At 40.8% G+C, this 12,516-nt stretch overlaps 1 protein-coding gene across 9 annotated transcripts in view; it reads right to left on the minus strand.

The window, feature by feature from the left end:
* The window catches only part of NR6A1 (nuclear receptor subfamily 6 group A member 1), a 255,466-nt gene that overhangs the window by 28,220 nt on the left and 214,730 nt on the right, over positions 1-12,516 (minus strand). For 6 of the 9 annotated variants that reach the window (XM_055351888.2, XM_055351887.2, XM_055351892.2 and 3 more), the window contains one exon: positions 9,009-9,251. In XM_055351888.2, the coding sequence (XP_055207863.1) occupies positions 9,009-9,251 (243 nt within the window). The remainder of the gene's footprint in view (positions 1-9,008; positions 9,252-12,516) is intronic. The other 3 variants (XM_055351891.2, XM_055351889.2, XM_055351890.2) reach the window with 1 other exon arrangement.

Here is a 12,516-nt window from a genome sequence, read left to right on the forward strand (position 1 = left end):
AATCCTTCCCTTTCCCTAGCCTCTTTGAGTTAAAAATCCAAGGTTATATTCTCAACTTTGCTAGAATCTTAATATTTTCATCTGCTAAGTGGAGGCAACATGGTCGGTCTGCTTTATAAAAAGCTGTTGTGAATTTGGAGTAAGAAACATACATAGCCTATGTTAGAGCTAGATGTATGCTGCTTGTTGGCTGGGAGGTCTCTTTCAATCTAATTTCAAGTTCTAAAATCTTTACAATCGCTTCTCTGCTGTTCCATGGTCAATGACAGTCTTTGGGTATTTCTATTTCCAATAATAACATCTCATGTCTTTATTTCAGCTCATAGGTAGAGAACAAAGATCTGTCACTGGAATACAACACCAAATATATTAATAATTCGGCTGTTACCTCATTTTCACTGTCCTGGAGGTGTCAAAAGAAAGCAACATACTTTACTTTTCATTTAAAGGGCCACATGTCTTAAAGATTTACATCTTGCCAATCTCTTGTTCTGAAATTCAAAAGCTCATTGGCCAAGCACAGTGGCTCACACTTGTAATCCCAGCACTTTGGAAGGCTGAGGAGGGCAGATCACCTGAGATTGGGAGTTCAAGACCAGCCTGACCAACATGGAGAAACCACGTCTCTACTAAAAATTCAAAATTAGCCGGGCGTGGTGGCACATGCCTGTAATCCCAGCTACTCGGGAGGCTGAGGCAGGAGAATTGCTTGAACCCGGGAGGTGGAGGTTGTGGTGAACTGAGATGGTGCTATTGCACTCCAGCCTGGGCAACAAGAGCAAAACTCCATCTCAAAAAAATGTTCATCTTCTTCCTCGACCCCACCCAGACTAACAAAATGCGTATATGATAGAAATCTACTATGTGTTACATACTGTTCTCTGAGGTAAAATCACTCATGAGTAAAGTATTAGTATCACTCCCATTGAACAGATGGATCTAACGCTCACAGAAATGAAGTATTTTGCTGGAAGAGACAGAAACTAAAGAGCAGAATCAGGGTTGGAACCCACGCTATCAGACTGTAAGACCAGACTTCTTTCTACTACTACTATGTATGCATCCTAGTGGAGAAACATAAGATACTTTTAGGTGGTGCATAAACTCTTAATTATACATTCTTAATTATTAATTATTCTTAAATTATACATTTATTCTGATGTGCAACTCACATGGCAAAATGTTAACAATTGGTGAATTTGGGTAAAGGGCAGATGAGAATTCTTACTACTGTTGCAAATTTTCTGTAAGCTTGAAATTACTTCAAAATAAAACAGAACAAAGTTTTAATGAGGTGGTAAAGAATTGCCTTTAAAAATTAACTTTGATTTTTAAAAGTTATTGAAAGACTAATATAAACAGCAGTACCCATTTAGAGATGATAAAATCGGTCAAGATGCCATGAAACCACCTGAAGTGCAGAAATCAATAGAATGTGCCACACTGCCTCTGTTAAAAACAAAAACTTGGACCATATTTTCAAACTTATAATGTTCTTGCACATATGTATGTTATCTCATGTGATCCTCACAACCACCTTGGAAGGTGTATTATTCTCCCACGCATTTTTGAGATGAGGAAACAGAGCTCAGAGAGGTAAAGAGATTTGCTCAGGGAAGAACTGACAAGAGCTGGAGTTTCCATTTAGATCTTCTGATTCTAAAGCTGTACTTGTTCCTTGATGCCACACTGAACTAACAAGTTTTTCAGCAGGGCTAAAATCTATTTGACAGTGATTTGATTAAAAAGAACAAATGGCTCCTGTGTGCAGTATTACAGGAATGGTTCTGCTGTAACCCTTATCTAAGTCTAAGAAAGAGAATGGCCCTAGCCATGGCTCTTCTATCTTCTCAGAAGGCACCACAAACACTTTTTCTGCTTTGGAACTCATATGCCTACCATTCTTCATTTGCTTGGGCTTAGGCAGTCAACAAAACCCAGAAACCATAAATAACAAAGCTAACTACATCAAAGCTCCACTCAAAACCTGTCGGTGGTGCCTTTGGTTCAAATCTAAGCTCCTTAGCATGGCATTCAAGACCATCTATCATCTGGTTCTGGTGGGACCCCTCATCCTCATCTCTTGCCATAAATGCTATACCCTACATGTAGATAACTATTTGTTAGTCTTTAAACATGCTATTCTGTTTTACATAGTTCTGTCTCTGCATATGTTGCCTGTACTCAGAAAGAAACTTAAAGTGGAAAAATCTGGCAACATCACCTTCCCTAAGTGACATCATCATAACCAAGTGATTCAAGTTAATATCACCAATAATGGGTATACACTTACATCATGTGCTCTTGATATTATGGTCTAAGAAGGACACAACATCATTTCTATGGCATTCTTGCGAAAAATGCATAACCTGCATGTATTCGTGAGGAAACTGACAAGCCCAAATTAAGGGATATTCTACAAAATACATGACCTATTTGCTTCAAAATCGACAATGTTAATAAAGACAAAGAAAGACTGACGAACTATTTCAGATTAAAAGAGACTGAAAAGACATAAAAACTAAATGTAATGTGATTTCCTGAAGTGGCTTCTAGATCAGAAAAAATAAAATTGCTATAAAGGACACTGGGATGACTGGCAAAAACTGAATAAGATCTGCTAATAAGATAGTACTGTGTCATGTTAAATTTCCTGATTTTGATAACAGTACTGTGATTGCTAGAAATAAGAGGAACACTGCCTATGCCTCACTCTCAAATGGCTAAGAAGGTGCGCACATGCAGGCGCACACACACTTACTTACCTGTGGGAAGTGGGGAAGGTGGAAGAGAGAGACAGAAAGAAGAGCAAGGGGGAGGGGGGAGGGAAAATAATAAAACAAATAGCATGATAAAGCAAATGTGGCAAAATGTTAACAATTGGTGAATTTAGGTAAAGGGCATATGGGAATTCTTACTACTGTTGCAACTTTTCTGTAAGCTTGAAATTATTTAAAAATAAAACAGAACAAAATTTTAAAGTCTTAATATAAAAACAAACAATCTTTTGGTGGGCACATGCTCATGCCTATAATCCCAGCACTTTGGGAGACTGAGGCGGGAGGATTGCTTGAGCTCAGTTTAGCTCAGCTGAACTTGATCCTCAGTTCAAGAGCTGCCTGGGCAACATGCTGAAAACTTGTCTCTACAAATTTTTTTGGTATAATAAAATGTAAAAAAAAAAAAAAGTTCGTAAGGAAAATGTAAGAAATGTAAAAAAAATGTTTGTAAGGAACACGAACTTTGATTTCTTTAAGATTCTGCTCAAATGTTATCCCTCCTTGAGATTTCTCAGTGCTTCATGCAGACCTCTGTGTTGTGTCCTGGGGCACTTTTTACCCTGGTAAAGTGATATGGCGATGCCACAGGATCACTGCCTCACGATGCCATTCTGCAAACATCACCTCCTCCAAGAAGCTTTCCTTGACCTTTATACTTTTGAACTAGTTAGCAAGTTATGAGACCACAGAGTTAAGGAAATTTTTTATTTTTTCACAGTTACTTAACTAACATGACACCCACCCCCACCACCCGCCACGAAGCTGACTGTATCCTCATTTCTCCTCTGACAATATTTTCCCCATCCCACTTCCTGCCATGGCCCTCCATCACAGTCAATCCATCTAACCAGGGAGCATCCTATCACTACTGAGTTATTTGCTGAGGGACCAACAGAAAAGTAGGACTTGATCATGGCCCTTGAGGGGCTCATTGTCTAATAATGAGGGAAACAGATGAGTGAACAGAGAAAGATAACACAAGGTGACCAGGGTTATGGCAGAAGGCATGCAAAAAAGCTGTGGAAGCACAGGAGGGTTATCTGGTGGGGGATGGTGTCAGAGAAGGCTTCTTAGAGGATGTTACAAATAAACGCTGAACCTTGAAGTCAGGAGTAGAAGAAGGGGTGGATGAAACCCCCTCTTCTTCCAGGCAGATGAAACCACATGTGCAAAACAGGAAACATCATTGGGTTTTTGAAGAACTAGGATGGAATGCAGATTGTGAGTGGGGAACACCAAATGGAGAAGGAAAGGGATCAGGTGGCTGATGCCAGTGTCAGAGGGGCCTTGAAAATCACCTTAAGGAGCCTGACTTTATCCCGAAGACTGCAAGATGGCTAAGGAACATACATGGGGGATACTAGTGCAGTAGTGGGGATGGACAGACAGGGCCCAGTCTCCATTCACCACCCTTCTTTAGATCTTCCTCATTGCTTTGCTAAGTTTTCTGACCAGCCAACTTTCAGGTCTGAAAAGATACTCAGTTCCATATCCAAAGATGGAGGACAACAGAGAGCTGTCTTGCACATAGGTGAAAAAGCCCCAGCCACAAATGGCAGCTGCATTTTTTTAATAGTTAATTTTTTAAATTTTGAGGTAAGTTTAGACTTTATACAAGAGTTGCAAAAATAGTATGGAGAGTTCCCATATACCCTCCTCCTTTTAACAATGGACATAATCATGTCTAGTCATCAAAACTAGGAAATTAACTTTGGTACAATACTATTAACCAAAGTACATACTTTATTTTGATTTCTCCAGTTGTTTCACTGATATCTTTTGTTCCAGAACACAATCCAGGGGCCCACATTGCATTTAGCTGTCATGCCTTCATAGTCTTCTCCAATCTGTGACAGCTTAGTCTTTCCTTGTTTTTTTGTGACTTTGACACTTTTCAAATGGGTATTTTGTCAAATGTCAGTTATTCTGAAGAATGTCCCTCAACATGGGCTTGTTTGTTTTCTCAGGATTAGACTGAGTGAACTTACCTCTGTGTGTGTGTATATGTGTGACCTTCTCAGTGTTTCATATCAGGGGGTATATACAATGTTGGTGTGTTTTATTGGTACTGTTAATCTTGATCACTTGGCTAAAGTTATGTCTGTCAGAATTCTCTAAATAAACTTACTATTTTTCCCTTTGTAATTACTATATATTTGCAGACTATGCAAATATTCTGTTTCTGTTGACACTGATGCCACTTATTTAGCATCCATTAGTAGGTTTTGCTTGTCGCAATTATTACTGTGATGTTCTAATGGTGAATTTTTATTTATTTATTTATTTTTTTGGTCTGTCGCCCAGGGTGGAGTACAATGGCGTGATCTTGGCTTACTGCAACCTCCGTCTCCCAGGTTTACCTTAGCCTCCAGAGTAGCCAGGACTGTAGGCACATGCCACCGCGCCAGCTAATTTTTGTATTTTTTTTGTATAGACGGGGTTTCAGCATGATACCAAGGCTGGTCTTGAACTCCTGAGCTTAAGCAATCCACCTGCTCCGGCCTCCCAAAGTATTGGGATTACAGGCATGAACCACTGTGCCCAGCCCTAATGGTGATTTTTCTATTTCCCTCATTCCTTCTACATTTATATTTTTAGAGATGGAGTCTCACTATGTTGCCCAGGCTGGTCTTGAACTCCAGGGCTCAAGTGATCCTCTTGCCTTGGCCTCCCAAAGTGCTGGGATTACAGGTGTGAGCCACTAAGCCTGGCCTCCTTCTACATTTGTTAATCAGAATTCACTAAAAGGAAGAATGATCACTTCTCTTTATTTATTCACTTATTCCTTTCGGTATGAACTCATGGATATTTTTATCCTTTGGGTTATAAACTAATCCTACAGTTATTGTTCCTCAAGTTGTTCCACCGTTGGCCATCAGAAGTTCTTTCAGGTTGGCTTCTGTGCCCTTTGATATGCTTCCTTTCTTTTTTTAGAAAGCACTTCCTAACTTGCTGGCCCCTTAAGATGCTCCAGGATCATTTTATATTTCCCCTACCCCAGCCTTGGAATCAACCAGTTTTCCAATGAGTCCTCATTCCTTTCATTGATATTTGGAAGCCAAGATCTGGGTGCTGGGTGTACTCATTGCTCCTGGGGTATCTGCTTCTAGCCCCTCTCAGTGGCTAGAGCTTGGAAATATACATATGTACACTAACTCACCTACCCACACAAGGTATCTATGTATTTTTAAATCTATCTGAAACACGAATACATATTGATACACTGATTCCAATCTAGCACGAGGAGATTCATTCTGGCCTTCTCCTTTGCTGATTTATAACTTCTTTCTTTCTCTGATGTGAGAAACCTGACTCTCATTGTCCACAATATATTTACTTGCTGATTCTACTCTATTATACAAATGAAGTAGCGAAAAAATTCCTAACACATAACCTCGAGAGAAACAAATTTTACAAACTAGAGTGCTTTGTTTGTATGTAATTCTTTTTGTTTTTAGCCTTACAGTATACAGTCAAAATACTTTTCAAAGGTTAGCTCCTTTTTTCTCCAACCCCTTAAGTGTGGTTATGTGACTCATTTGTAACACCAGCTAGATTCATTTGTCATAGTGTGCATTCTTTCTCTCTGCCCTGTAACCCCCAAAACATCCTAGCTGATTAAACAAATTTTCACATATAGTAACATTTATTTTTTTGTGGTGTAAAGTTCTATGGGTTTCGACAAATGCACAGAATTATGTGTCAACCACCACAGGTCCATACAGAACATTCCTTACCCCCAAAATACTCCCATGGCAACTGCAATTTTAATCCTGCTTTCGCAGCACCAACCAGGAGGTGGCAGGGTTTCTCTCCCTGACGCAGACTTCACCAGGCAACTGGGTCTGCCTGCTCTGCATGCAAACAGTCCTAAGGAGACAGCTAGCTCCCTGTCCCTCATACTCCGTGTGTCTTCTGACTATGGTCAGAGGGGTTATAAGGTTAAGTTTCTTCTTCCCTAAAACAGGTGAGTTTTGCTGGAAGCCTCAGAATCTCACACTCCAGCTGAATAAGCAGGATGATCATCAGAGACAGTAGTCAAGAAGGCAACCCATAATAACTAAGCTTTCATAAGATACTCACAGTGAGGGCAACAAAGAGAGATGAGAGAAGTGGAGGCCAAAACCAAAACAGGGTGAGGGCAGGAAGTTGACAGACTCTTCAGACAGTACATGTTTGGTATTGGTGGCTGGAAAAGATTTCAATAAGAGAAAACTGACAGTGGGGAAGGGAAAAGATCTCCAAGTAGAGGAAAAAACCTGAGTACAGGCACAGCAGTGTAAGGCATCCCTGAGGCACAGTGTTCAGAAATGAGTTAGAAAGACAGGCAGGGGACAAACTTGTTAACACTTCAAATGTCCTACTATGGCATTCATCATCCAGTAAACACAGGGCATTCCAACATGTAAACAGCTATGCCACATGGTAGACATGTGAAGCAGTACATTGTCCGTGTCCGTATTAAGCAGGTACAAGCTCTGCTTAATAACAAATTATAACTTAGTTAACTATTAACTGTCAACATAACCACCCCTAAACTATTGCTAACTGATTTTACCTCCCTAAGCTGTATCTGTAAACTGGGGATAATAGTTAAGAACAGGGTTGTTGTATGTATTCAGTGGTAGAATATATATATGGAGGGTACATAAATAAGTGCTCAATTTATAATAAATTATAATATTTATTTTAATTTATAATAAATTATAAACCACCTAAATTTATCTAAATGCACTTCCACATCTCTCTTACCTTTCTTCATGATGGGCAAGTTTTTAAAAGGTCCTTCTTATCTCATACACAATAAAACCAGTCTGAGTATATCTGGATGTCTGCATTCATAATGCTATAAAACCAGTTTGAATAGTTCACTATATCTGACTAACATCCCCATCCCTGAACACTGCTGCTATGAACCCCTAATACCTTGCTGGGTATTTTATATGTTATCATACTTAATCCTGTAGAGAACTCTGAAGGGTAAGTAACATACCATCTTAAAGGTAAGATAATTGAATATTGGAGATATAAAGCAAACTTCCTAAGGTCACAGAGCTAAAAGCTAGTCTGTTTGCCTCTAGAGCCTCTCTTCTTTCTGCTGAATGACACTGCTCTATTCTACTCTCCACTCTCCATGGGAATACCACTCTAGGCTTCTGACACCGGCCCTTCTCTCTTCTGTATCTAAGCTCTCTCTGTGGGTGATTTCACCTATGGACTAGACTTTTACTACCACCTCTGTGCCAACAGCTCCATGAAGCCTGTTTGCAGGCAGGACTTTTCATGTCAGTTCCAATCCTATATAACCACCTTCCTTGGTGGACATCTTTATGCGTCCTTCTCAGGTATCTCAAACTCAGTACTGCCAAGGCCAACATTTTGCCCCACCCTTTTTCTTTTCTTTTCTTTTCAGAGGGTCCTATAGAGAAATCACCCTGCTTTTTAGCTTGACTTTTTTTTTTTTTTTTTTTTTCGTTTTTTTCTCCCTGGTAAGGTCATTACTCTTAATCCACATCCTCGATTTCAACTTCTGGTGCTGCTCAATAGTCAGTATGTCACCAACTCCTATCAGATGAGTTTCTTCAACATCTCTGTGTGCCATTATTTCCCCCGTTCCTTCAGATCCTTCAGATTTCCTTCTAGACTCTACTAAAAACTTTCTAGGTGGCTTTTCTGTTTCCCCTGCCCCAATTCATCCTCCAAAACAGCCCTTCATATTCATCCTACTAGAACGTCAGTTTGTTCATATTATCTCAGGCTAATGGCTCTTGGAAAGCTTCCCAATAAATTCCAAACTCCTCACCAACCTAGACACAGACTTCTGAGCATGCCTAGCCTCTGAGTACACCATGGTTCTAGCAAACAAAATGATACCGCATTCAGCAATCTCCTACCTCATGCCTTTTCATCCAAAAATTTCTACTTCTGTCATCATTCCTGAAATAACTAGTGAAGTATATTAATCCCAGTTAAGACCTGATTGTTAAGTGGGTTCTTGGTCACACAGGGCTTGTGCACTCATTCCCACCTTAACATCTCAGTAGTTTTCTTCCCCCCCATCTAGTTTAGGAAGGTCTTATAGGCAAGAATGGTTCATTTTTGGTTATGAGTACAAACTATAAGGCCTGATATGTAGTGCAAGCTTGAGGAATATGTAACTAAACAGCTGACACTAAAGGTAAAGTTTTGAATGAAGGATGGGCCATCAGAGCCATGAGCACCACTCACCCTTCCGGTTCATCCCCATCTGGAGGCATTTGAGCAGGCGGCAGTACTGGCACCTGTTCCTCTGCTTCCGAGACATGACACAGTTCTTGTCACGACTGCATCGATATACCCGTTTGTTGCAAATGCTCCGCTTGAAAAACCCTTTGCAGCCCTCACAGGAGATGATCCCATAGTGCAAGCCTGTAGCGCGGTCCCCACAAATGAGACAGGTTCGTTGTTCAGCCCGATCATCTGAAACAGAAACTGATCATGTTCAAGTTAGAACACAGTGGAAATAATGGCTTTAAGCCTACAGTTCCTAAAGTGAGCAACTCTGCTCTGGGTAGATTAAGACCACCACTATCTCCAGGCTAAAGGGCAAACAGGGGGCCCATCTTCAGATCCTTGTCCCAAGAGTAGTCCCTGTATCTGTGGTTGCAGATACCACAACACAGTCTACCTAAACTCTTCCCCCTGGGTTTCATCAACACTTGGATCAGTATCTAAGACTGAAACCTAGAAAGAATCTTCGACTCCTCTATCACCCTTACCCTGCTCATCTATAACCCATCAATTCTACCCTGTAGGAGCATGGTAAGGATTACTTACCATATATGTAAGGGCCTAACACATGATATACAGCCAATAAATGACAGCTGTAATTGAGTTCTAACCATACCGAGCTAAGCCGGTCAGCCAGACATCCAGCCAATAAATATTTACTGTGCAACTCTTCTATCCTGGGAACTGCTGTAAGGCACAAATACAGCAGTGAACAGAAGCCCCTGGTGAAGCTTACACTCTAGCAGAGTATCTATTCTGTGTCCAGGCCCTGTGCTAGGACATAAATAAATCATCATGATCCCCAGAGTCATGGAACTCACTGACGAGCAACAAACAAGTTACTCGAGGAGGAAATTCAGGATAGAATATAGCTCTTCACTTCCTCTTCCTTTAAACTGCATTTACTCAGGACCAAGCAACTGCTAAAGAGCAGGCACACGACAAAAAACCACCCTGTGAACTGTGATGTGAAGCTATGCCAGCAGGTACAAGAAATCACCAGGGAAGGTTCCGATCAGAGGCCAAGACAAGAAATCAGATATTTCAACCTCACTCCTGAGTAAGAGGGAAGGTATAATAATCAAGAACATCATTATAGAGCCAGGCGTGATGGCACACACCTGTAGTCTCAGCTACTGAGGAGGCTGAAGCAGGAGGACTGCTTGAGCCTAGGAGTTTGAGGCTACAGTGAGCTATGATTGCACCACTGCATTCCAGCCTGAGCGACGGCAAGACCATATCTCTTAAAAAACAAATAAACAAAAACAAAGGCACATCATTAAACCATGAATTAGAGACCACTTATAATTAGAGAGATTCTAATTTGAACCCTAGCTCTGAAACTAGCTGGGTGAACTAGGGAAAAATTGACCTTCTTTACTTTTCTAATTTCTCTCATCTGTTAAATGGTGATTATAATAATACCTATATCCCATGGATAAAGTTCTCATTGCAGTGTGTGGGCTATAATAGACATTTGATAACTGTCAGCTATTATTTTCATTATTATTACCCCAGCAGGTACACATTTAATGTGATAATGACATTCCTGAAAGGAAAAGCTTTCGAAGGCAATGTTAACAGAGGGTCATGGTAGTACATACAGGAGGGATGCAGAGAAAGGAGGCGGCTTGCATTTCTGGAGCCCTTAATATATGCCAACTTTGAGATGAGTCTTTATGATTGCCATCTATAGTAAGCAGAATAACTGCGACCCATAGATATCAGGTCCTAATCCTTGGAACCTGTAAAATGCTACCTTATAAAGGAAAAAGGGTATTTGTAGATGTGATTAAATTAAGAATCTTGCGGTAGGGGGTTATTCTGAATTATATGGGTGGGCCCGAAATACAATCACAAGTGTCTTCGTAAGACAGAGGCAGAGGGAGATCTGATAAAGATAGTAGAGAAGAAGAAACACATAACATGCAGAAGAGAAGGTGATACGAAGACAGAGGCAGAAACTGGCCACCAACCAAGGAATGACGGCAGTCACCAGAAGTTGGAAGAGACAAGGAACCGATTCTCCCCTAGAGCTTCTGAAAGGAGTGTGGCTCTGCAAACACTTTCATTTCAGCCCAGGGATACTGATTTTTTTTTTTTTGAAAGGGAGTCTTGCTCTGTCACCCAGGCTGGAGTGCAGTGGTTCAATCTCGGTTCACTGCAACCTCCGCCTCTTAGGTTCAAGCAATTCTCCTGCCTCAGCCTCTCAAGTAGCTGGGATTACAGGTGCCTGCCACCATGCCCTGCTAATTTTTGTATTTTTAGTAGAGAAGGGGTTTTACCATCTTGGCCAGGCTGGTCTTGAATTCCTGACCTCAAGTGATCTGCACACCTTGGCCTCCCAAAGTGCTGGGATTAGAGGTGTGAGCCACCACGCCCGGCCTGATTTTGGATTTATGGCTTCTCTTCCAGTAAGAGAGTAAATTTTTGTTGTTTTCAGGCACTGAGTTTGTGGTAATTTGTTACAGCAGCACAGGAAACTAATATACCTTTTTTTTTTTTTGCAAACAGGGAAACAGGCAATATTAAGACTTGTCTCAAGTCAGCTGGCAAACAGCAGGTACTCACAGACAAGTACATACATGAGATTATACAACCAGGGAAATGGAGAACGACAGATACGGAAAGACTGCCTAGGTTCTTGAGGACTCTACAGTTCTTGGTTACAGACTTTTCTAAGGCTTGGATACACTTCCTTTGAGAAAACAGCACAGTGACAAATTGACATAACCATGTTATTGTAATACAATCCTCCTTTTTTCTTTTTTTGAGATGGAGTCTCACTCTGTAGCCCAGGCTGGAGTGCAGTAACGCGATCTTGGCTCACTGCAACCTCTGCCTCCCAGGTCCCGGTTCAAGTAATCATCCTGCCTCAGCCTCCCGAGTAGCTGGGATTACAGGAACATGCCACCATGCCTGGCTAATTTTTGTATTTTCAGTAGAGATGGGGTTTCACCATGTTGGCCAGGCTGGTCTTGAACTCCTGACCTCGTGATCCACCCACCTCGGCCTCCCAAAGTTCTGAGATGACAGGAGTGGGCCACCACGCCCGGCCAATCCTCCTTCTTTTCTTTCTTAAGCTAACTTAAGTGAGTTTCTGTTGTTTGCAAAACAAACAAAATACAAAAAGCCCTATTAAGAAAAAAAAAGATACCCTATAAAAATGGCCCTGGTGTGATCAGTATTCCTTTTATTTTCCTTTTGAAAACACAAAGAAAGCTCAAGGTAAACACTACAGAAAAGTTACAATAGCAAATTTTAAAAATTAAAACAGGTAAGGCCAAACAGGCAAAATGAATAGCATAAAAATAGCACCCACTATGTTTGAGATGGGATTTCCTAGAGTGCTGAAAAGGCCTGGAAATGGAACATGGAACACTGTTGGGAAACCATGATTGGCTATGGAAGAAGCTAAATTTTCTAATTTTAAAACCTTCAGTGTTCTTTTAGATATGACTATAAT

This window comes from Gorilla gorilla, chromosome 13 (assembly GCF_029281585.2).
Source record: "Gorilla gorilla gorilla isolate KB3781 chromosome 13, NHGRI_mGorGor1-v2.1_pri, whole genome shotgun sequence".
Taxonomy (NCBI): Eukaryota; Metazoa; Chordata; class Mammalia; order Primates; family Hominidae; genus Gorilla; species Gorilla gorilla.